The following is a 24,013-nucleotide window of genomic DNA, read 5'->3' as shown; positions in this document are numbered from 1 at the left end:
TGATTTAATAAAAACAAGTATTGGTAAATCAGAATAGTTTATTAACACAAAAAAGCTCAGGTTTGTAATGTAACTAAAACACACAAAAGTAGTGAAGAAAGAAGAAAAATCCGGTTAGATGACTCAATAAGGTCTGAACTTTCTCTGCGCCCTCAGCAGAGCTATTCTCTGTTTGTCCTCCTCGAACTTTTTCCTTAGTTCAGCAATATCTGAAAGAAAAACATGAAATATAATTACTATCTCCTTTACTGAAAATTGCAAATGGAGAAAATTAAATGCACAATGCCACGTAACCCTAATTGTTTCCATAGGCTCTGTAATTCCACGTAAATATTAGCCACTTACGTTCTTTCTGTGTGTTTCTGTGCTGCCAGGTGTAGAAGTTCATGAGCTCCTTCCTCTTCTTTTTCCTTATCTCTTTCTGTAGAGTCCTCTGGTTGGCTGCCTCACTATGAGGGCGGGCCTTGGCACCCTTGTGTCCCTTAGTGACTTTCACCCAGCCTTCTTCATCTTCTTGTTGCTGCTCAGCCTCCATCCTCTGCCGCTCCGCTTCCTGTGACACAGAACACCAACCCAAGTTAAAGTCACGTGAAGTAGATGGGTGATTGATGTTGGAGGAAAAGCTGCAGAATTCTCACCTCTTCTTTACGCTTGTCGTAGTCTTCCATGAACGTGTCGACCATTTGTTGCAGTTTTTCCGGCTGAATGAAAGTCTGTGTGTACTGCTGAATCCATTCTGTCATTGGAAAACACAACATGTATGCATGTGTCACAAAACTGACTTGTTCCATATCTTAAATGCTCAACGAGTACCTGGCTCACACTAAAATTCTAATACTTGATACATAGTTTAGAGTAAATACAAAGCAATACAGCAACCATATTTTCAAATAAAAAGAAAATATAACATGAGATTTTGCATTAGTAAAAGTAAATGCCTTGCTGTAGAATCACTCACTCTCTACTCCTGTCCTCACTGGATGGTGCTCTGTGCTGACGATCAGAGGCACATTATGGGGATGTGATTTAACTGCTGTCACACTGGAGGACTTCTGGAACACAATGTAGCCAACTTTGAAGCCCTGGAAGAGACAGAGAGAAAAGGAAAATAATGACCTGAAAGTGCTTCACAAATAATACAAAATAACAAGTTTATAAAAATTGTGATTTAAAGGAAGTTAGAAAGGTCGCAAGATAAATTTCGACAGGAAGACTGTTCCAGAGTTTTGGGGCCCTGACAGCAAAAGCACAGTCTCCTTTAGTTTTAAGCCTAGATCAGGGGACTGTTAGCAGAGTTTTGTTGTGAGATCTGAGGTTGTGTGTAGGTAAATAGGGGCACAAAAGCTCACAAATGTATACTGGAGTTAGACCATGTAGTGTTTTAAAAGTGAAAGCGAACCTGCTTTTCAGCTGGCCTGAAGAACCTGGACAGAGTCGGTCCAGACTGCTGAAATGAGCCCGGGTGGTCTCTCAACTCCACTGACTGAATACTGCCAAACTGCGAGAACAACTCTTTGACAACATCCTGAAACACAAACAGCAGGGCAGGAATGAACAACAGGCGAGTCTGTTATCATCCACGATGAGATGATTGATGAGGAAGTGTTTCGATGATTGACAAACCAACCAAACTTGACAGTTCACCACTCATAGCAACATAAACGGTACCTCTGGGCAGTATGGAGGGATGTTGAGGACAAATAAAGTCCTGTCCAGCGGCCTGTGTGAACTCTTCTCTGCTCGTACTTTGTGCTCTTTCACATACAGCTTATGTTGAGCAACGCTGTCGGAGCTGAACTGCAGGGAAAGCACTGCAGGGAGACAAGAAAAACAACCCTGAAGCCAACACATCACACATTAACGTTATCTCCTGCTTTACAGGTACAAGAAGTGCTACAAGATGAAGCTAACCACCACGACCATGTGAAATGACAAGAAAAAGCTTCGGTCTGAAGAGAAATTTGTTTTCTATCGAAATGCTGAAGTTAGTATTCAAAATTTGTCTCCATTAATACCTGTAAATCCTCCAGGAATAACACAAGCCTCTGTGCCACTGGCATGTTTCTTCTTGGACGGCGCCATTTTGTCGTGACCTATAACACCGGAAGTACAACTAAAGCGGATTTGTCTTTATTTTTTAATATACAAATAGATACATCTATGATAGAAACACATCGGATAAAATGAAAATTAAACCATCGTATACATACGTCTTCTGTTTTTTGGTTTTTTTTGCCAGTGATATGTTTCAAGAGTTTAATTATTAGAATATATGGTGTCTTATAATGTCTATGGTCTCAGTGTGTTCATATGTTTTTAATAATATTACTATATTGCCATCTTTTCAACACAAACATAAATAAAGAGGGTTTCTAAATACATAGGTAATTTTTTAACAAGGTAAAACTATTTTTTAAACTATTTTAAAAAGTTTTTACTTTTTGCATGTCAGTTATAATGTAATCCTGCTTCAAAGCTTGATATAATAGTTATGGCTGTTGGGTTTTAACTGTAAATATGTAATATTCAGAGTTACCATGCTCAAAGGGAAAGGAAAATAAACCCTTCACAGCTAATAGTCTAAATTTGATTGATAAGGTCAGTTAATAAAAGCAGGCTTCTGAAAATAGGGCAAACTGTGATTGCACTTGAGAGATATGAGGAATTTCATTAGCCATTCACTTTTTCACAGATGCCACAAGGACATGATGACTGTATGGATTTTGTCCACTATTTTGCCCAGTTGCTTAAAACAATTATTCTATCATACAGCCAATTTGTTTTGCTAGAATTAAAAGAAGAAACATAATTAAAATGTTTAATAGATACCTGTTACTGTATGCTTTATATATATACATATTTTGGGTTACAACTACTTTTTTCCTTATTTTAGCAACTATGGCATTGAGAAATGGGAGTTGACTCTACATTTTCATACAAAACTGTAAACTTGCATTCAATCTGAAAGAAATTTGTCTGGTCATCCAATTTACCCACTTGTCCATCCCAGATTAGAAGTCTACGTATTCTGGATTTAACATGATTGGTAAAATAGTGTGTCCCTTTGTGTTTTTGATTTCAACTCATTAGTGTCAAGTTTCCTCAACCATGACAATAGAAGTACATGAAGCAGCTTAAACAGGAAAATAACCATCATGTGGCACCCAGGAAAAACAAATCTCAGACAACATCTACAAAGCTAAATATTTAATGGTGACATTTCACAGACAGATCTGACCTCTCTAGTATCTCCTTGACTGACATACCAAGAAAACAACAGAATGTAATTTACAGTCTTTCAACAAAAATCGGGTGTAATGTATAGTAGAAAGAATTAAACATATACTGCTTCAAAACCGGACAACCAAGTAAACCCAGTCACAAACAGAACACACAAGAATCTGGATGTTACACGAATGGTAAAACCAAACAAAACATCAGCATAATCTCACTGTTTGAGAACTGGTTTACTGAAATTAAACGTTATTATGGTTTCTGCCCATCCCTGATTTACTCACACAGGTTGAGTTATTTTGACTATCAAGACTTCATGTCAGATACAGGGAGAAGGACAACTTCATCACCCTGCTAAATCAGATATATCTAGTGTAATGTCCTCTGTTTCTTCTATTTTTGTATGGTGTATATTCAGTCTTATTTCTATGGTCTGTACATAGCAGGACAATCCTAAAGGAGCTATAGACAATATAACTGAACACAGCTGTGTGGGTGTACAGGGCCTTAAACACAACATATCTCTCGGTGAAGACAATGTTGTCTGTCAATCTGTTCTGTTAATGAGTTTTCTCTCTTTTTTAGGGAGGGGAGGACAGGTAGAGTTAAATTGGAGTATTAAAAAAAACAAAAACAAACAAAAACCTCAACATATCCAAACAGGTTTGCACAGAATTGACAAAAAACAGAAAAAAAAAATCCCTACACATCCGGTGTGATTTGGCATCCTCCACCACATTGAATTAAAACAACAAATCGCATTACACTTCTTTCCATTGGTCCATCTCAGGAACAAACAGGTGAAATTTGGATACCACAAAATCAAAAACAGGATGTTGCGTATCCATGTATCTCACGTTCAGAGTAGTCGTGTATATCAAATGTGTAAAAATCAGCTTCATATGAGAGAGTGCAGGCTGCCTGATGGCGAGATGAAAACCACAGTTTGTATGTGAACACTGAGAATGCAGTAATATGTTTATGGACAGACAGTGTATTCATACTAGACATGAACTATATCTTGATGCGAAAGGCGGTGGCCTGTGAGCTAGGGGGCTCAGTGGTGGAGGTGGACTGTGCGGTGGACTTGAATAGAGCTTTGAGGATGGTTTGGGGGTCCACCTCTGGAGTGGGCTGAGAAGAGGCTCGCTGACCGGCGGGGCGAGACAAGGAGGGGGGCAGGCCGTCTTTCTTTGTACCGCTGCCGGTGCCTGGAGTGTCACTGAGCCTCCTGTAAGGATCAAGAGAGAGAGACGTCACATTTCCTCAAGACCACAAATGGATACACAGGGTCTCACCAAAGCCATGACTTTTGCATATTTAAAAAAAAAAAAAAGATAGTTGTCATTCAAACAATCCAGTAAAAAGCAGAGAGAGATTCCTGAGACTCCTGTGATTAGTGAAAGCCACAAACACAGCAACAGTTAATGGCATTCACATTTAAATATTAAGCTAAACTTGATATCATCAAGTTTTATCAAAACCTTTAGTAGGTGGTCAATTTGAAAGACCATGCCCATTGCTTAGACAGAATAACCTAATCACAAAATGTGTTATCTGATTAACTGCATCATCAAAAGGCAACTCAATGTACCTCTAAATAGCTTGTCAGACATTACAATGAGATGCTGAACAAATCCTGCCTTCATAGTCACTGTTCTAGTGTTTGTAGGTCATTACTTGCAAATTTAAAAGAAGCAGCATCACTGTTCTTTATACTTAAATAAACAAATGGTTGACATACGTTGTAGAAATTAAGGGTAGGGGCAAATTACAGCTCATTAGAAATATGCAAAATTAAGTATATGCACATGATCAAAGTCAACTCCTCATTAATTTGAAATGAAGGAATGAAGCCCTGAGGGCACACTTACAATAGAATGGGCTGATCAGAAGTGATGACATTTCCCTGAATATGAAGGTTACACTTCATTGGTTGGCCTGGGGGTGGACAAGGAGAAAAGAAAAAACAGATCATGATACACAGGAACATACTGATGCTGAGTACATCTAATTGGGCCACCCTTTATTTCAATAAATAAATAAACACTTTGTTTTAATGAATACAAATACAAAGATGCCCCTAATCAGCAATCAGAGACAGTGCCCAAAACCCAGAGAGCCATCTGATGTGTACGTCCTTGCTACTAGCACTCACCGTCCAGGCAGCGATTGTTGTACTTCCTGTATGCGCTCACAGCGTCCTCTTTACGGACAAACACCACTTCAGCCACGCCCACCTTCACCAGCCGCGCTCGCTTCAAGGCACCACACACACAGAACAGTTCCTGTGGACAAATAGATGTAGAGTACAAACCCGTGCTCAATGAGTCATTATGGGCACAACAGCCCTAAGCACATCATCTAAATACATACCATCACGAAAGGGTTATTGGCAAATTGCGATTTACTCACAACTATGTCTTCCTCAGTGACCCGGGGATGCAGGTTGTTCACCGTTATTTTTGTCCCCTCCAAAGGACTGAATGCAGGCTAGAAAGAAACATAACAACACAACAATATCAAGAATATGAAATGACATAAAAACATGTGAGTCACTGTGGTGGTAAGGTTAACATACCAACAGGAAAAATATCTTAGAAAAACAAAGAGATATATATATAGATTTACAGTTATTGCAGTCCTGCCATTATAATGAAGTGGTCACAACACACAACCAGTTTGGGCTAGAGATGCACAGACTGCAATTCTCTTGGCTGATACCGATTTCCGTTTTTTTAAAGTCTGACCTGCTGATTCAGATTTTCTTTCTTTCTAAGAATTATAATTGACAACAGACACAAACATTTTTGCAAATTTCCTTCAATGGAAAATTCAATTGTATGTTCATAATAAAACATTGTTCATATAAAACACAAAACATGAACACAGTATTTGGTTTTCTAACAACATGATCAACTTTTAAGTTCATTGAAGTCAACTCAAAGTAAAATACTGACAAAATATTTGTCAGTGGTGCAGATAAACTCTGGCTGGTACCACAAAGTACTTTCCCACCTATTTTTCAGCAATAATATTTTGTAATTTCCTAAATATGATCTTTTTTTAGTGTAATTAAAAAGCACTGGGAGTAAAAGTAGGAGAGTAGGGGACAAAATCAAGTTCCTAGCATGGAAAAATACATTTTGACTGTAAATGTTTGATTGATTTTAAAACATACTTAGAACAGAAGCTTATTCATCTTATCTAAATAGCAATGTTTATTGCTCATAAGATTTATAACTCTTTGTACTGCTTAGTGCAGGTACAAGTATTGTTAACCGAGTGAGTTTTAGTTAAATAATCAGAAACATTCAAAGAAAAACAACGTAAACGCGCATCACACTGAATAATAATATAAGGTAAAAACAAGATAGGATACAAAAGGGTGGGGGTACATAGTGAACTACAGATGCAAGCAGGAGTGTTTACCTGAGGGGGAGTAGGAGGTGTTTTGCTGGTTTCTGCTGTGCTTTGCTGGAGGGTCCTGGAGACTGGCTGCAAGGCTGGAGCTGAGGACCGGGTGGCAGCCATGCTGGTGTTGGGCCGGGTGGGAGCCACGGGGACAGGAGGACGTGGGGCTGTGTAAGCATCATTTTTAACCACCTTGGTAATTGGGGCTGACATGGAGAATGCGGAGCCCACCGTACCAGGCTGTACGAAATAAAGGAATGAAAAGAAGTTTAATTTAAGAGTTTAATTTCATGCATGAAACAGACTGGACATGTGACAACTTAAGTATGTGTTTGAGTCTCTGCTGATTTAAACGGTATGTAAGGTCAGGTCAGCAGTCATGAAGCAGCTCTTACCCGTGATGGTAGCACATTGTTAGCAGTAGTGATCTTTATTTGTTTACTGGGGGTCCCAGCATGCTCATTTGAGATAGGCTGTGGGAGACAAAATAATCTGTTTAGTCACATGTGTTATGCTTTGAGCAATAATATAAAGGGAAACATACTGTTCTGCTTTCAGAGGAATATTTTTGTAAACATGAGAATTACACTAATCCCTCATGTTTAAACATGTCAAGAAAGAACAGCTCTACCTGTGAAGCTGCACGTATTCCAGCTGACATCCCCACTGGATGTTGCTGTAAAAAGAAACATCATACATCAGATTGCAGTAAGCATGTCAGTAGATCTGTGAGTATTTTCAATCTCAATAGATCTATAGATTATTTTTTCAATAAGTCGTTTAGTCTGAGTAGTCAGAAAGTATTGAAAGATATGCATTTTAATTTCCTACAGCTCAAGGAGATGTATTAAAATGTCATGTTTTGTCTGACTAACAGTCCAAACCCCAAAGATATTCGGTTTACTGTCATGTATGACACATAGAAGTAGCAAAACTTCAAATGTGAGAAGCTGGAACTGAAGTATGTTTTTACATTTTTGTTTGAAAAATGACTAAAACTATTATTCAGTTATCAAAACAGTTGCCAATTAATTTTCTGTCACAAACGAATTGTTGCAGCTCTACATGTCAGTATACTTTAAGAATTCAACAAGTATACATACACATACATACATACATACATACATGCTGGCTGTGCCATTGATCTTTCAAGGGATAAAACAACTTATTTGAACCTCACCTGGATGGTCTTGGTTATTTTAAAAGGTGTTGCAGCGGCTGCCTGTGTCTGCGTCCCTCCAATGCTCCTCTTGAGGCTCAGTCTGTCACGAGCATCCATCATTCTCTTGTTATTACTGCTCAGCTGAGGCGTTGTGCTTCCCCTCACAGTCAGTCCTTGTACATTGGGGGCAAACTGCCTTGTGTTCACACCAGCAAGATTGTTGATGGTGTGTATCTGTATCTGTGGTACAAGTGTCTGGCTCTGTAGTTGGTGTGTTACTGCTGTCTTTTGCGTGGTCTGTGCAGGGACACTGAACTGATTCTGCCCCTGTTTGCGTGAGTTGATCATCTGACGAGCATCCTGCACTCCTCCTGCTCCTCCCCGCCCACGGATTTTGAAACGAGCATCCTTCTGACCCAGCTTTTCTCTGGCATCTTTCACTTGAAACCCTGATGGTAGACAGGAAGTAGATTGAGGGTGAGCTACATATAAATAGCTAAAGCATAACGTTCACTAACCAGTTGGTTTTCACATAATATGAGGCATAAGTGAATAGAGAAGTTCTAATAAAGGGGTTGTAGCCAGTTCAGTGGTCTGCCCACTGACCGTGGGCGCTAACACAGATCACTGATTACTGTGCAAGGCTTGTAGCCAATTCAGTGGTCTGTCTGTTGACCATGGTCGCTGACACGAATCACTGGTTACTACCACTTAGAGGCGCTGAAGCTGGTGGTCCGGATCACTTGGTGAATGGTCTGTGGAGTGGTCTTTGTGGTCCTAGTCCACGTTCTCCCTTATTTTTTATATGCATAGACAATAGTGGCCCTTACCCGTTCCTCCTCCAAGTCGCTGTCTGACATCACCAACCCCGATCTTCTGTCGGGCGTCAAAACTCTTGCCAGTCCCTCCTGCACCCCGTCCAAACATGGGTCTGAGAGAAAGAACAAAGTCTGTTTGAGTTAATCAATTGCACTTAAAGACACCCATTAGATTTCTTTTGTTCGTCCAACATTTTTACGTTTCTAAGAACTCTAGAGTTACATATTTTGAAAGTAATATTTGCAACAGTATCATTCATTTTCCTTTTCATTATTTATTTTAGTGGATGATTTAAGCTGCGCTAATTGTTTACACACAGTACAATGGGAATGCATTTGAGTTATAGGTTGTCGTTCTAGGCTCTGATATATGCAGACAATAAGAGACATCTTAAGCATGATAGATTTGGACAAGCCATCATCCTAATCGGACCCAGTGCTTCCAGCAACCATATTTGTTCAATAAGTGAGAGCGAAAACCTGCTAACATAAACGCTGCTAGCCAGCTAAGGTAGGCGAATGAAGCTACAAACAAGACAGCTAAGCAAATTAGTTGAAGCTTTCCAGATGTATGCGTTATCTCGACCACAAAAATTGCACAAAGTTTGGTTAAAAAAACAGGGGTTAGTTGAATAATTAACCCATATTGTGCTAAATTTAACGATGAATGGCTTCGGACGTTATGGCCTACAGCTAATGTTAACAAGTTAGCCTCGCGTTTACGAAGTACACGCTGCCAACAGCTCTGAGCTCTCATAATACTTTTAAACATGTTACTGCAGGTTAGCGCAAACTTAATAAGCGTGCATATATCAGTGAAATAATAGTTTTCGTACCGTTTGGCGGGCACCTTGGTATTAATACCGCGCTGTCGTATCACTTCATCCAAAGAGACGTCTGCCATTTTCTCACACTGTCTAACTGCGCATGCGTGCATGCGAAGGTATTTAGCTTGGAGTACGGGAGCCGAGTTGGACTGGACAGCCAAATGGCTACGAGGAGCTGACGATGTATTTTAATGGTTTCCATACCATTGTTTGTTCATCAAATCATATGCTCCACAATTAAAGAATGAATGGCAATATAATTTTGAAACACGGAGCTGCACTCATGAAGAATGAACCCGCTGTCCACGTTCTAATGACTAATCGGCGATCGATTACTCTTGACAAAATGCAAACGCCATAACATGCCACTCTACCCATGAGCCTTTGCGCCATATTGTCGCAACGAGCACCTTGGTTTTACGAAGCAAATACAGTTTATGGTTATTAAAACACTGTTCAAAAATTAAATTTCACAAGCCATTGTTTAATACAAACACAACTGTTTTTAGAAAATAAAATACACTGCTGCAAGTGGCTCATAGTCGGCACCCTAACAGAGAAGTCCTGGACACTGTGATTACCCCGGTCTTCGGCAATTGATTAGTTATGCCTTAAACTGATGAGTAAGGAAAATAACGATGCGGGGTGACGCCCGCGTCCTCGTACATTTAACGAGATCAATTTTTGAAAGGGGACAGGTCTGCCTGCTGAGGTGACTCACCTACTTTGTGAGATGCCTTGCGGGACTAGGACCTTCCCTGAACCCTTGAATGTATAAGATAATCAAATATTTCACGCACGTTTAATGCGCAATGATATCATGGATGTATAAATAACATTCATACAAAACATGCATACAAAAAAATAGTGAAACTCAAAGTGCTATAGTATTAATAGCATAGAACACACAACATAAAGAAAATAATAATGAGTGAAGATAAGAAGCCTTCCTGAATGGAAAGCTTTTTTATGCCTTTTTTTTTTTTTTAAAGAGTCTAGGGTCTTAGAAACATGTGATATAATGCAAAGCAATACAATGATACCGATGAAAACAAACATGTTATTTCTTGTATATTGTACACGACTGTTGTCTTGTTTATTTATTTTTATTTACACTTTCACATTTATACAAGATAGACATACAAAAAAGAAACAAACAACCACAACAACAACAAAAAGTACAGAACACAACAACACATAACATGGGGTAGTGGGTATACAGTACATTGCCTCGAATGCCTCACAATTATTCATTTCACTATCATACGGTGTACTTCACGTGTATAGGGGAAAACAAGGGTTCAAAATCATCTCAAATAGGGCTGCTCAGTATTAGTTTGTATTAATTGCAAATACGCAATGCTGAAACGCACTCCCAAATTTAAACAAAACACAAACATATAGTTTTATATTGCATTAGTGCAGGAATAAGGTACGAAGACTGAAAATGCTTTTAAAAAATGACTTTGTGATATCATATTGTCTATAGCAGATACTTTGGCCAGTAAAATGTGGGATTCATGTTTTTTTTCATAAGCATACAGCAAAAAAAAAAACAAAAAAACTGCCAAAAAACCGTTGCTTAAAAGGCATGACGGTAAACTCCAAGTCCCAGGATGCAGTTGGGCAGGCGCAGCTCCAACTTGATGTCCAATTGGACCCGCTCATCAGCGCTGCTTCACGTCGCGGTGTCGCGGATCAATCGAGGATCAATCAGAGGAGAAATGGCTGCAGCTCTGTCTCGTGCCCTCAAACTGCCCGGTAAGACCCGCTACACATATTTCAACCTCACACGAGAAGCGATCAAACGGTCATGAATCTGTCATCGGTCCAGACTGGATGACTGACAGTTCTCACTCGCATCTCAGCTCTTTAAATGCAGTTGATTCATTTTTATTAACTGTCATGTCAAACATTTAGCATCGGTTCGTTGTCATATTAAATCGACGCACGTTTTCCAGAGTCTGTTATATAAGATGGATGTGTGGTTTACAGTGTGTGCAGAGCATCCTTCTGTTAAAGCGTGTGTGTTGTGTGCTGACTGTTAGCGGGCTGCTAGCTAATGTTAACCCAACACTAACGGACCGAGCTGCTGCTGCTGCTGCTGCTGCTGGAGAGTAAACAAGTAAAGCGTGATAACAATACTGCGCCAGGCCCGACGCCACTGATTATACATGGGACTACCAGTCATGTGCGTTTGTAATGTAATTTATTCTATTTTGGCAGCTCTACTACTGGCAGCCTACAGCATTTGTTTATTTATTTATTTGCTTGTTCTTTTTTAACTGAAAAATAACCTATATTTAATCATTGTAAGAGTTGTTATTGTAATTAGTTGTAGTAGAAGTATTGTACAAGTTAAACTATATGGGCAGCTCAAAGATATTAGAGATACTAACTAACTTTATTCTTATTATTGCCCTCAGCTGCATATTGTCCTGTATTTTGTTTTTCTGTGCCAAAACTGATAAGTAAAATGCATTATTGGACTTGGACATATTGAGGAAAAAGGCCATTATGTCAAAAACATGTAATGAGATGTGAAAAAGCCATAAAGTGGAAACATAACACCACTGATGAAAAGCACTTCCAGAGTTAAAATGCTCAGAGTAAAGGAAGGATGCATCTATAATGTACCAGTGCTGAAGGGAATATATTAGTAATTAAGTATCAATAATATATCAGCAGAGTCATATCGCAACATGACTATCAGTTGTCCCAGCCATACTCTAACTCATAACTACATGGGACAGTTGAACCTCATGATCAGCCTCTGTGTCTCCACAGGGAAGAAGGGCTCGGAGTTAGGGGAGTACGACCCTCTCACCCAAGCAGACAGCGAGGATGAGAGCGAAGAAGATGACCTCGTGCTCAACTACCCCCGAAATGGCCTCGGCAGGGACAGCTGCCTCGGCACCGGCTCCTCAAAGCTGCGGGGTGGCAGATCTGGAAGACTCGTGGGTCCCGAAGATGAAGGGCAGGAGGATGAGGAAGAAGAGGAGGACGAATGGAGAGAGCGGCTCCCCAACAAATCCAGGCAGGACAGAGATGACATGAAAGGCATGCAGTACTGGAACCACAGGGACTCCGGCAGGGACAGGATGAGGGAGGACAGAGGGGGACCCGGGACATTGGGAGGCGCTGGGCTCGGGGGTTGTAGTAGTGATGTGGAAGAAAAGAGGATGAGGATGAAGAACGCCATCCGAACTGCATTTTTCCTGGTGCCTGTGGTCTGCGCCACATTGCTCGTGCTGCTTTGTGCTTTCCTGATTCCCTGCCAGAAGGGAGGACTGGGAAACAGGCCACAATGGGAGAGAGAACTGGGAGATGCAGGAGGTAAACAGATTAACAACAAAGTCTGTGATACATCACTGTAGCTACATTTTCAGTAACAACATGACTGATGAGTTTGAGGTTCTCTGCTACTTCCACTTTATATTCTACCTGAACTACATGTAGACAAACATTTACTGGAAGTTAAAGTCCAGAAAAAAACAAACAAAGGGGAACACCAGATTGTGATCTATTAAAGGTTAACTGGCCTAAAACCATGATGCACAATATGCACTCACACTCCTTTGATGACATGTAAAGTGGGTGGTGCCACCATTAATAATGCTGACTTTATATAAACATAGGAGTCTCTGTGGCTAGACAACGCTGGCTCACCCTTTAATTAGTCAACTGTAATTACACAGGATTGCATCACTCTGCTGCACCCACCACATGCTCTGTTTCAGCATGCACTATGAAAATATTGTAGCGTGGCAATAAATACAAACTCTGCAGTATTGTTTCTTTAATGTCCGATTAAGTGTTTTACTCTTTTAATGACTCACTATTTTATTTCATTTAATTCCTCCTGCTTATCTCTACAGCGTCAAAATGTAGAATAACGGGGAAAAAAAAGGCTGATGTTAAAGTAGCTGGTAGACTTATAACACTGGTGGGTGGTTTTCATTCTGTTTTGATTTCTCTATGTAGGTGTCACTCCACCTGCACTGGCATTGTGGGATGTCGATGGCGATTCGGTGGAGGATGTCTTACTGGGTGTTACTGAATGCACCAATGACACTCATTCCACACAAGGGAACAAAAGTATGTGAGGAATTCTTTGAAAGGGTTTTTTCAGACATCACATTAAAATTAGAGACACTTTAGATCATGAGAGAGGGAAGATGTCATTATCATGTGCACATGCCCCTCTCCTCTAAATCTCAATAGCGTCTCTGTGCCATAAATGGCTACCATGTGTACTGAACTATGTGCGCTTACATAGTTAGTCTAATCTTGCTAGTCCTGCTAAGCTGCTGAACCCTAAATCCACTTTAATATCTCATCCTGTTTGTGATTTTTGTAAATGCTGTGTAATGATTTGTGATGTCCTTTCTTCGTCCCAGTTTACAGTGCAGTGGCCCTGTCTGCTGTCAGCGGTCAGGTGCTGTGGAGGAATGTCATGCGGGAGTCTGTGATGTACATCCAGTGTGGTCTCCAGGACAACTCCCAGCCGTCACCTGTGTGTCTCCTCATTGGCAAATCTATCCTCATGGCCGTCGATGGTGCCACAGGTTAGAAGAAAGTCATTTAAGCTGCACATTTTTTTTTTTTTTTCCATTCAAAGCATTTAAAACAGGGTCAAATAGGTTTCCTTTCACTCCCCAGGGAGTCACTTGGGGTCGGTCCTGCTGAAGAACATTGAATCCCAGGCGGTGTTACTTCCAGACCTCGACAATGACTCAGTCCCAGATCTGCTGGTAGCCACCCTGCCTGCAAATGAGGTATTTCTATGTCAGCCACATGCTTCTCCTCTTACACATATGTATATGAAGTGAGACATTTTACATAGAATTTGCTCTGTAGTGCGACTGTCCTTTGAAAAACAATGATTGGAGCTTTTTACCTTATAAAATTACAGGGTTTGTTCAATCATTTTCAGTAGTATGTTTGCTCCTCAACTTATTTTGGATACAACTGTCCTTTGAAATGTACATAACAATCAGTGATGCAGTGATCAACACTTGTGGTTATGTTGCCTGTGTTGTTCATATTTCAGCTTCTTTTCAAGGGTCTTTCAATTAAATATATTTGAAATATAAAAAAAGACTTTGTAGTAACACAAAAAATATTTACAAAATTATAGTTGTGTGAAAATTAGACACTACTGACTGATGTTTCCTCTCGCTAAATGAAGCTGTATAATTGTGTCTCCGGTGACATTCCCTGTTAATAATACCATTAACGTATACCTTTCTTACAGTGGTACTGTCATTCAGAATAACAGTCATGTGATCATGAGCTGAAAGTTTACCGATCATGTTTCCAGGCCTTTGCATTCTACATAACTTTTTCTGCTGCGTTCATTTTCAGGCTTTGGATCTCTCCTTGACCCTGATCTCTGGGGGAACCAGGACGAAGCTCGGACATCCCGTGCCTTTCAACCTCACCGGACAGGGAAAGCTGATTGGTCCTTTGCTGCATGAGACACAACAAGGGGCATACTACATCCTCTTTGGACTAGGTAAAGAAAGCAGTCAGCAATGTAGAGGTCTAATTCAATACTTTAAAGCATGACTGCAGCTACAAATAGTTGAAATCGAAAAAGCACAACGTTCCCATGCTGTTAGCATTATAATGTAGACTATCTGATTCAGTTAATACGGTTATTTTATTTGCAGTATTAAAACATTGTGTCAATGTCTTTTTTCCTCAGGTAATGTAGAGGCCATCTCTCTGAGTGATATCTACTCTCGTGCTACTGGCAAACCGCCTATAACCCAGCCGCTTACAAGGAAGGATTCAGGTTGGGAGGAACTCAGGAAAAGCAATTCCTCCTCCTTCATACACATTTACAGGTACGCCTCAGTGACTGGCACATAGCTCTGTTTACACCGTACACATGCTTCTCTGTTGGTTAATCATGAACCTTTAATCTGTTAGTATGAAGGAGACACATTTACTAAACCACAAGTGTGATGCTTGAACTAACATTACTGGCACTTTACTGTTTGCATAGAAGTATTCTTCATAGGTCTTAATCACAGTATACTGATGATTCAAACATTAAGAAGTGATTTTAAAAAAATGCACTAGCCACAATAAAGTAAGTGGTGTCAGATTGAACTTTTACCAATGTTTTCAATATTTTCACTTTTAAGGAGGGTAATGATTAAATAATCAGTAGATTTTGGTACCAGTGGATATCAGTAATACTCCCACATTGCTTACATAATATTAAAACCAAGTTACAAAGTATGAGAACATCAATATACACCCAATTTTGTAAGCATGTTATTCCATGAGTTACTGGGGAAACTGGATCTTCCATTTCCTGCGTTGTACAGACAGTGAAAGAGAAGGCACAGAAAACTATTTTTTTTATAGACACCTATGTTATTGTCTTTCCAGGGGATCTGAGCGTGCAGAGTTCCTGGTCCCTCTTGTGGCTGGTTTTGGCAACAACCACAACAGCTTGGACACTGTTTCTAACCTGAACTCCACCAAAAGTGAATGGGTGTTGGTTTATGGCTCCAGCAAACTCTCAGTGCTCCGACAGACCGACATGCACAAAAAATGGACCTCTAAGTCACCTCCCATTCACAGGTACAGACCTGCATATCACTGTCACTACTGACTGAGTTACTATATCATTGTATTATATTTCTGCTGCCAACATTATTATATAAAAACACTTTTTAAACTTTTTGAACTTCAAGTTATATATCAGAATTTAGCAAAAATTTCCCTAAAATATTTCTTTGCCTGTCACAGCCAACCAGCCCTGGGACACTTCAATGATGATGGAGTCCTTGATCTCTTTTTTCAGCATTCAGCAAACGGCACCATGAAGGTAAAACAGTTCAGTTCAGTTTTTCAGGTATCAAATGAATGCAAGGGCTCACATGCTGCATAAAAGTAATTGTTTGGCAGTTGTCGATTTGTCACAGAAATGAAGATTTAGAGTCTTGATTATAAAGCTTTAACTGACCTCTAAGTGTGCTCTAATCCTACTGGTTTACTGCTTTTCCTCTTTCTCTCTCGTCAGGCGCAGGTCATTGACGGAGTAGATGGGCACTCTCTCTGGACAGCAGAGTTTGTGTGTCCTCGTCTTGTTTTGGAAGCTTCAGTGATCTCCACCTCAACTGGCCTATCAGCTTTTGTCTTCTGGGCCAGCGAACCAATCAAAGCGCAGAAGAATGTCACCAAGGCAACTGTGAGTCTGCCTAGAGAACAAGCTTATTGAGGCAAATCACTTCTGCTCTATGAATAAAAAAAAAAGGATAAAATAGAATGAATCATGTGCACAGCTTATTTTACTTCATTGTCTTTGAGTTTGAGCTGGAGCCAATAACTCTGGGTTTGACCCAAAATAATAAATACTCAATTTATGTAATGAAAAAGGCACTAAACTGTCCACATTAACTGTGTAGGTAGCACCAGGTGTTGCTGCAGCGGAGCCGCTCATCAGAAAGCTATTCCTGTTGCACCCTGTATATCCCACAATCCTGCTGGAGCTCACCAGCACCACACACACAACAGTCACCTCTGCAGGTAAACGTCACCAGAGATAAAATGCACTGTAGCTGCAGAATACTGTAGAAAAACATCTGCTTCAATACAGAGCAATAACTGTTTATTTCATAATAAATAAACTGTCTTCATAGTTTTTCATAAAACAATATGTAGAATAATGCTGCATGGATTTTGTATAACCTTTATCATTCACTATCCAAATGTCTGACTTCCAAAAAGATGCCAAGATACTAATACACATGTTCAAGTGATAAGAAATGTTCTTCCTCCTATTTTCTCCTACTTCCTCTCTGACAGTGAGTTACCAGGAGAATCAGAAAGATGCCTCCTACATCACCGTATCCTCCCGGCCCACACCGGATTCGGAGCCCGGCGCTCGGATAGTTAAGAGCATGAGCCTCAGAGCTGCTATCACCAAAGGACAGATTGTCAGACTAGGGGAAAGCAAGAAGAGCGGGGAACCTGTTAAACCAGGCGTATTTGAGGTCAACAAATTCTTCAGGCATCTGTCCTTCAAAAACCAGGTGAGAAAGACACTAAGTGTGATAATAATCTCTTACTGTTGTTTAATATCTGTAGTATTTTGACATTAGGATGATTATTGCCTACTGTCCGTCAGCTAAATACACTTTAACTGTGTTGCTTTGTTTAGTGATGAGCTGCCACCGCTACCACGCCCTGTGTCACAACAAGAGGTACGACTAAAGGCTAAATGCTCAGGCAAGGGACAAAAGCTGTGGATCGCTCTGCACCGAGGACACACTAAGAATTCATTTGAAGCTGTTTACATCCTGTTAGGTTCACTAAGTATGAATTTAACTTTCTGTTACTTGAGAAAGATTTTTTTTTTTTAACTGTAAAAAAAGGATCATTTGCAGGTAGAGATTTTGCTTGTGTTTAGTTTTTTCCTGTTGTTTTATATCACGTCTATACTATGAAAACGCTTATTTAAAATAATTTATCTTGCATTTAGGAATTAATATTTAATTGAATGTTTCTGATTGTTTGGACTCGATGGCAACAGAATAACTGTTGTTCATCAGTGACAGTGAAGCACAATAATGCTGATGAAAGAACATGTAAATGTGTTTACAGTAAGCATCACTCATACAAACCTTACATGGCCAGTATACTCATGTGGTGTCATCCCTAAGTCACATGCATTCTGTCATCAAGCCACTAATATTGTCCTCACTGCTCATCACCAACTTAAGTAGTATCAGGAGTGTGTAAATATTTCATGCTGTACAGTATTTATTGATTTGTTTTATTGTTTGGATTATTTTTATTGTTATATAACCAACAATTGTTTGATCTCTCAGAATATGTGGCTGCTAAAATGGTCATGGCATTCAAATGTAAGCTGCAACTTCACATATTGCAAGAGAAAATGTGAAAATGAATTCTTAACGCTACATGTATCTCGTGTCGTTTATTTAAACCTCAGTATCTCTAGATTCTGTATTCATTGAAATTGCGCAGACAACCACGTAATAACAGAGTGGGAGTACGTGGCGCAGGGCGGCGCTGTGTTGCAGCTCCACATCCCCCCCAAAAAAGTGAGCTCCGTTTTCCGCATTGCTGCCGCATCACTCGCTGTTGACATGACGTCGGCTCTCGGTCGTCTGGTCAGGCTGTCGGGCCTCAGAAACGCTCGCCGCTCGCCGCTGTGGACGGGCAGGACCGTGACACCGTGCCGGACAGTCGTGAGCACGTCATCCGGTGCCATTCTGCCCAAACCCAAGAAGGTGAGTGCTGATTAGAGGCGTCAGAGTGGTGTGTGTAAATTACAGCTCTGTGTTGAGATACAACGCAGGAGAGAAGGGAGTGTCGCTGAAGGAATAGAATCATGAGTGGAGAAATAGATGGATGTTTGTCTGAGGGCCTCTGATCTGTGTGTGTACCCCCCCAAAATGTGTTGATTATAATAAACAGTTCTACTGCAGTCTTTCTCACTAATATAGTAGAAGTCAATCTTACACAGGCTGCTTGACATGAACTGATTTAGTTGTTTCTATGGTGGGATGTGTGACACTGGTGAGCAGACCCCCTTCGGCCTTATCCGGATTGCTCTGGTAGTGGTGCCCTTCTTGTATGTGGGGACTCAGATCAGCAAGAACTTTGCAGCGCTGCTGGAGGAGCACGACATCTTTGTCCCCGAAGACGATGACGACGATGACTGAAGGGTCTGTAGGGCTTCTGGTTATCAGGTATCACTTGGCTGGGAGTTATGGGCTTCACTGTGAATTGTGGCACCCTTGTTCAGTCTATGTTGAATTGGGATTGGTATGTGCATGTAATGTTCTGTGGCAGCAGTGGTAGGGGAAATTCGCTCTCAGGGGCCCCAAGCAAGAGGGGGGCCCCTTAACCAGGCCAGATTATATACTGATGCAACATTCATGTACATGCTGAATCAGGATCACCTCTCAACCAGAACTGTACTGCAATTCTTTCATTTCATTGTTTTCTTCAGCCCCAGTTCACAACATATCAAATGAATGTGAGAATGAGAAATAGTGCTTTAACAAAATGATATGCTTTCAAAAATCATGTGAATCAGACATTAAAACACACACATCACATCACACATCACTAGCTCAAATGCATCAGTAGAGAGCATTTCAGTGCCTTTATGTAATAATTGCAGCTGCCAGACATATTTTAGTCAGAATTGAGAAATGGTGTCAGTGTTTGATAGCACATAATGCTACTTAAAATAGGATGCAGGCATATATTTTTAAAAAGGCACCACTCACACTCTTTCTTTCCTCCACAGGTTGTCTTGTCTTGTCAAATCCACTGAGGACGAGTCTGAGCCTCTGAGCACATGAATGCCTTCCTCCAGTTCCCTCTGCTGTGTTCTTAAGTTGTCTTTGCTGGCACTGGATTCAGGGTTTTTGCTGTTATCGACACTGCATTAGGGCTGTCCCAGGTTGAATATTGTACTATATTTGCATGCACTAATAAAGTCTTAATAAAAGGGAATGACAATCTTAAAATGCAACATACAGACGTGGCCGAAATTATTGGTACCCTTGCATTTTATTAAAGTAATGCACCATTCGCCCTTAACAGTGTTGAAATGAAAAGATATTTTATTATCAGTACATGTCTATGTTTGGTTTGCAGTTGAACAAAACAAAAAAGTTGTTTTGCGGTAGAAAAAAGTTGTAAGAAATCATTGATTTGTAGTGATACTTTAAGCAGACTATTGTGTTTTAATTAGTATCACAGCTGTTTTCAATCTTATAATCACTCATGCAGCCAGTTTAAAAGGAGAAAATTACTCACTCTGCTGTTTTGTGCCACTGTGTGCATCACACTGAACATGAAAAACAGAAGGAAAACTAGAGAGTGGTCTGAAGACATTAGAAAAAAGGTAATAGCCAAGCATGGTCAATGTAAAGGTTACAAAACCATCTCCAAAGAGCTTGATGTTCCTGTGACCACTGTTGCCAATATTATTAAGAAGTTTAAGGCTCATGGAACTGTTGCCAACATCTCCGGACGTGGTCGCAAGAGGAAAATTGGCCCGAGGTTGAACAGAAGGATTGCTCGAATGGTCAACAAAGAACCAAGGAAAACCTCAATACAGATCCAAGCTGATCTTCAAGTTCAAGGTACAATAGTTTCAAGTCGCACCATCCGTCGCTATCTGAATGAAAATAGACTCCATGGTAGAAGACTCAGGAAGACCCCACTTCTAAGAGGGAGACACAAAAAAGCCAGACTGGACTTTGCCCCAAAATGCATGTTAACAAGCCACAGTCCTTCTGGGAGAATGTGCTTTGGACAGATGAAACAAAATTAGAGCTTTTTGGTAAACCACACCAACTCTATGTTTACAGAAGAAAAAATGAAGCCTTCAAAGAAAAGAACATCATGCCTACCATGAAACATGGAGGCTCAGAGATGTTTTGGGGTTGCTTTGCTGCCTCAGGCACTGGGTGCCTTGAATCTGTGCAGGGTACAATGAAATCAGACTATCAAGGCATTTTGGAGTGAAACCTACAGCCCAGTGTCAGAAAGCTGTGTCTCAGTCACAGGTCACGGGTCTTCCAGCAGGATAATGACCCCAAACATACATAAAAAAAACACCCGAGAGTGGACGAGAAGAAAACGTTGGACTGTTCTGAAGTGGCCTGCTATGAGTCCTGATCTGAATCCCATTGAACATCTGTGGAAAGAGCTGAAACTTGCAGTTGGGAGACGGCACCCCTCAAACCTGAGAGAACTGGAGCAATTTGCTTAAGAATAGTGGGCCGAACTACCAGTGGAGAAACCTTATTCAGAATTACAGAAAGCGCTTGACTGCAGTTATTGCCTCCAAAGGCTGTGCTACAAAATATTAAGTTAAGGGTGCTGATATTTTTGGCCATTTTAATTTATTGTGAAGTTGTAAATCAAAAGCAAAGTTTGAGTTATATTCAATGTGAAATAAAGAGTGATGGATACCATATACTTCCGTCAGTTTCAGCTTAATACAGAAAAAATGTAGTTTTTTTAAAAATAAGGTAGAAAGGTACCAATATTTTCGGCCATGTCTGTATAATCAGTAGTTTGGTGTGAGTTGGTGGCATTTGTACACTCATAAAACAGCATCACACAATCAGTCAAAGTGCACTGGTGTTTGTTTACGTAATGTTCTATTTTCACTGTATATACACCTGACTGATTGATCCTGAATAAAAAAAGACACAACCATAGTAATGTGAGAGTTACGTGTGTATTTACAGTAAAGGGGAACATCTGTCACACTGGACACAGGCAAAGTGGGGTCAAAGGTAAGCAAAAATCTACACAGTTCATGGGTCATGACCCCGGTAGAATTTGGACAGGAAATCAGTAGGACGAGGTTCCTCGGTCTCGTGGAAATAGCGCATCATGTGAGTCTTCTGCTTCCAGACATGGATTGTCTCCTGGAGTTCCATTTTCCCCTGAAGATTAGATAAAATTCACATATAAAAACTCTGAGCACACCTGAGAAGAAACAGGATGTTGTGTCGAGTAACATACTACATCTACATTTATTCAACTGTGCCTGTGAAACATTGACTAAAAAGCACCCCGAGGACCAAATTACTTGTTACTTCAGTTAGGAAGTTGAAAGGTTTTTACCTTAATGACTAGCATGTCAATGACACGGGGATCGGTGACATGCTTGTTTTTGTCAAACATCTCCCTCACTTTGTCTCTTCCCTGTCGTGTTGTGATATCCAGCTGAAACGTTGCCACTGAAGAGAAAGATACAAGCAAAAATTAGTCTGTTTACACCACATCAACTTCATCCAGGAACTAAGTATTAATTAAGTTTATTTTACATGTTGAGGCTGGTGTTATTTCTATATTTTTGTCTCTGTCAACAAAACCCCTGAAAGGACAAAAACCAACAATGTGTTTCACACAACATGCAATGATGAGGTTTCTTTATGCGTTTTTGATATTTTTGACAAAAGTGGAGGTCTAACAGCACAGAGGAATTTAATATATCGGCTCTGGCTACACAGGCAATATTTGGTAGAAGGATATATTCATTGTTGGTGTTGAAAATGATAAAATACGGAAAATTTCCAGCCTCGTCTATTAATGTTAGGAAAAAAAATAGACTCCTACACCAAGTCAAGGAGTGAAGAGGAGAAATTAAGATTGATAACAAACTAGACTGCGGTTCTGATGAATTAACTAGGGCTGAAATGTAAACACAGTGTAAACACAGATTCTACATAAAGCTGTCAGAAGTACTAAACTAGGAAAATAAGACCACACTCATAACTACCCTTTAACCCCGAGACTGTCCAATGTCAAAGTGTTAACTATTTAAGCCTTATTTGGAAGCTTTTCCCTTGCAACACTTAATCTATAAAAAGGTTGGGTTATGTTGGATTATGGGCCCACAGAACAAATGATGAGCATGGAGGGTTACAGCGTTGTTTTCTAAAAACTACTGTAAGTGTACAATAACACTCATAAGCCATAATGAAAACACAATTTTTAAGTCTTCATGCAAATTAAAATGTTACACTTGATATTGCTTTTCAGAGACGATTAAATATGACACTGCAAGATATGAACGCTTTCACTCTATAGTTTGCTCATTATTCAGTTAACCTAAGCGATACGACAATACCAAACATTGAAGAATATTTAACATCTGCATATGTTTGACAGGTTAGCTTGTAGCTACTGTTAGCCGTTATGCTGGACCTCCACATAGACACGACCTTGACGCTCTCGCTAATCTTTAAACACCTTTTAAGCGGACCGACATACCTGTGTTAGGGACCTCTCGGTACCAGGCCCGGTACAGCTCTCGGACCCTGCGCTTAGCTTCGTCTAGGTCCCGGCTAAAAATTGGTTTGACAACTCTGGCGGCACCAGCTGCCGTTCGGGTCGCCGCTGTGGTCGCCATGACTGCTACCTTAGTATCGTTTTTTTTTTCTCTCAACTTTATTGACAACAGTCAAACTCAAACAACATTTACATGTAAAGTAGTTTAAAGAACAAAACGGGGAATTTTTTGATATCGATTAAGTAACTAAGTAACAAGCTAACATTAGAAGATCATTTTATGTTTCAAATATATTAATACTAAGATTTATATATAATATTTCCTTTGTATCGTTTCCCGTTTTACTTGCTCGACGGTGTGATTATGTTGACAGAGACCTTGGTGCCCCCTAAAGGACTGGATGGTTCAAGACAGGCGTCAGTCTGGTGAAGTAGACTGCTGTTGTTGACACTGAGCTCCAAGGTAATTAATGTTGCTGTATAACACGCCATAATACTTGGAGGTAATTTGTTTGCAATAGTTTTTCCCTCATTCATATATGTAAGTAAGGTGGACAAAATATTAGAAACATCCCATTTTTTGTACATTTGTGAAACACTAGGTTATCATACAGCAATGCATAATCTTTGAATAGGTTTGTACTGTATGTGTGGCAATATTCTATTAGAATAAAATGAAGATTAACAGATATAAGCATGTATGTACTTCTAATCAGCAGGAGCTATACAGCATCATTGAC

The 24,013-nt window shown here is 40.1% G+C and overlaps 5 protein-coding genes and 1 non-coding gene across 7 annotated transcripts; 3 read left to right on the top strand and 3 right to left on the bottom strand.

Annotated features, from left to right (window-relative positions):
- Nucleotides 1–24: 24 nt before the first annotated feature.
- Nucleotides 25–2,123, bottom strand: rrp7a (ribosomal RNA processing 7 homolog A). Its single transcript, XM_067571181.1, has 7 exons — nt 2,016–2,123; nt 1,669–1,811; nt 1,400–1,525; nt 959–1,082; nt 639–736; nt 346–553; nt 25–209 (listed from the first exon to the last, which is right to left on the bottom strand). The coding sequence occupies exons 1-7, from the start codon at nt 2,080–2,082 to the stop codon at nt 124–126; spliced, it is 852 nt and encodes a 283-aa protein (XP_067427282.1). The 5' UTR covers nt 2,083–2,123; the 3' UTR covers nt 25–123.
- A 1,069-nt stretch (nt 2,124–3,192) lies between these two features.
- Nucleotides 3,193–9,574, bottom strand: poldip3 (polymerase (DNA-directed), delta interacting protein 3). The gene is made up of 10 exons (XM_067571179.1): nt 9,465–9,574; nt 8,641–8,741; nt 7,829–8,259; nt 7,280–7,324; nt 7,044–7,121; nt 6,667–6,888; nt 5,650–5,727; nt 5,393–5,522; nt 5,109–5,175; nt 3,193–4,465 (listed from the first exon to the last, which is right to left on the bottom strand). The coding sequence occupies exons 1-10, from the start codon at nt 9,563–9,565 to the stop codon at nt 4,249–4,251; spliced, it is 1,470 nt and encodes a 489-aa protein (XP_067427280.1). The 5' UTR covers nt 9,566–9,574; the 3' UTR covers nt 3,193–4,248.
- Nucleotides 9,575–10,061: 487 nt separating this feature from the next.
- LOC137168718 (U12 minor spliceosomal RNA) lies at nt 10,062–10,215 on the top strand. The gene has a single exon (XR_010924334.1). It is a non-coding gene; the product is annotated as a U12 minor spliceosomal RNA (small nuclear RNA).
- An 841-nt stretch (nt 10,216–11,056) lies between these two features.
- fam234b (family with sequence similarity 234 member B) lies at nt 11,057–18,400 on the top strand. The gene is made up of 13 exons (XM_067615801.1): nt 11,057–11,216; nt 12,243–12,791; nt 13,440–13,553; nt 13,856–14,023; nt 14,118–14,233; nt 14,823–14,973; nt 15,166–15,307; nt 15,861–16,055; nt 16,224–16,302; nt 16,498–16,665; nt 16,883–17,003; nt 17,283–17,509; nt 17,638–18,400. Exons 1-13 carry the CDS (start codon nt 11,072–11,074, stop codon nt 17,638–17,640), a joined length of 2,178 nt encoding a protein of 725 aa, XP_067471902.1. The 5' UTR covers nt 11,057–11,071; the 3' UTR covers nt 17,641–18,400.
- Nucleotides 18,401–18,519: 119 nt separating this feature from the next.
- LOC137201005 (essential MCU regulator, mitochondrial-like) lies at nt 18,520–21,219 on the top strand. Of its 2 annotated transcripts, none has more exons than XM_067615804.1 (3): nt 18,520–18,733; nt 19,031–19,171; nt 19,762–21,219. In XM_067615804.1, exons 1-2 carry the CDS (start codon nt 18,590–18,592, stop codon nt 19,166–19,168), a joined length of 282 nt encoding a protein of 93 aa, XP_067471905.1. In that variant the 5' UTR covers nt 18,520–18,589; the 3' UTR covers nt 19,169–19,171; nt 19,762–21,219. The 2 variants fall into 2 exon arrangements, with proteins under 2 accessions (XP_067471905.1, XP_067471904.1); XM_067615803.1 differs by having other exon boundaries at nt 18,533–18,733; nt 19,031–19,195.
- Nucleotides 21,220–21,697: 478 nt separating this feature from the next.
- On the bottom strand, nt 21,698–23,423 carry ndufa6 (NADH:ubiquinone oxidoreductase subunit A6). Its single transcript, XM_067615802.1, has 3 exons — nt 23,256–23,423; nt 22,104–22,219; nt 21,698–21,922 (listed from the first exon to the last, which is right to left on the bottom strand). Exons 1-3 carry the CDS (start codon nt 23,392–23,394, stop codon nt 21,791–21,793), a joined length of 387 nt encoding a protein of 128 aa, XP_067471903.1. The 5' UTR covers nt 23,395–23,423; the 3' UTR covers nt 21,698–21,790.
- Nucleotides 23,424–24,013: the final 590 nt, after the last annotated feature.

Source organism: Thunnus thynnus, chromosome 17, assembly GCF_963924715.1.
Source record: "Thunnus thynnus chromosome 17, fThuThy2.1, whole genome shotgun sequence".
Classification (NCBI taxonomy): domain Eukaryota; kingdom Metazoa; phylum Chordata; class Actinopteri; order Scombriformes; family Scombridae; genus Thunnus; species Thunnus thynnus.
Note: the sequence above shows the minus strand (reverse complement) of the source record. Positions and strands in the feature narration are given on the sequence as shown.

What these genes read in the sequence shown, in the direction of transcription:
- rrp7a (XM_067571181.1), bottom strand. Translation starts at nt 2,082, where the DNA reads ATGGCGCCGTCCAAGAAGAAACATGCCAGTGGCACAGAGGCTTGTGTT. An exon ending in TCAGGCCAGCTGAAAAGCAG is followed by an intron (nt 1,083 to 1,399) that starts GTTCGCTTTCAC and finishes TGTCTCTTCCAG; the next exon opens with GGCTTCAAAGTTGGCTACAT. An exon ending in AGTGAGGACAGGAGTAGAGA is followed by an intron (nt 737 to 958) that starts GTGAGTGATTCT and finishes TTCCAATGACAG; the next exon opens with AATGGATTCAGCAGTACACA.
- poldip3 (XM_067571179.1), bottom strand. Translation starts at nt 9,565, where the DNA reads ATGCACGCATGCGCAGTTAGACAGTGTGAGAAAATGGCAGACGTCTCT. An exon ending in GCGACTTGGAGGAGGAACGG is followed by an intron (nt 8,260 to 8,640) that starts GTAAGGGCCACT and finishes GTCTACCATCAG; the next exon opens with GGTTTCAAGTGAAAGATGCC. An exon ending in ACAATGTGCTACCATCACGG is followed by an intron (nt 6,889 to 7,043) that starts GTAAGAGCTGCT and finishes TATTTCGTACAG; the next exon opens with CCTGGTACGGTGGGCTCCGC.
- fam234b (XM_067615801.1), top strand. Translation starts at nt 11,072, where the DNA reads ATGCAGTTGGGCAGGCGCAGCTCCAACTTGATGTCCAATTGGACCCGC. An exon ending in TCCTTCATACACATTTACAG is followed by an intron (nt 15,308 to 15,860) that starts GTACGCCTCAGT and finishes TTGTCTTTCCAG; the next exon opens with GGGATCTGAGCGTGCAGAGT. An exon ending in CACAACAGTCACCTCTGCAG is followed by an intron (nt 17,004 to 17,282) that starts GTAAACGTCACC and finishes CCTCTCTGACAG; the next exon opens with TGAGTTACCAGGAGAATCAG.
- LOC137201005 (XM_067615804.1), top strand. Translation starts at nt 18,590, where the DNA reads ATGACGTCGGCTCTCGGTCGTCTGGTCAGGCTGTCGGGCCTCAGAAAC. An exon ending in TTCTGCCCAAACCCAAGAAG is followed by an intron (nt 18,734 to 19,030) that starts GTGAGTGCTGAT and finishes ACTGGTGAGCAG; the next exon opens with ACCCCCTTCGGCCTTATCCG.
- ndufa6 (XM_067615802.1), bottom strand. Translation starts at nt 23,394, where the DNA reads ATGGCGACCACAGCGGCGACCCGAACGGCAGCTGGTGCCGCCAGAGTT. An exon ending in CCGAGAGGTCCCTAACACAG is followed by an intron (nt 22,220 to 23,255) that starts GTATGTCGGTCC and finishes CTTTCTCTTCAG; the next exon opens with TGGCAACGTTTCAGCTGGAT. An exon ending in TTGACATGCTAGTCATTAAG is followed by an intron (nt 21,923 to 22,103) that starts GTAAAAACCTTT and finishes TCTAATCTTCAG; the next exon opens with GGGAAAATGGAACTCCAGGA.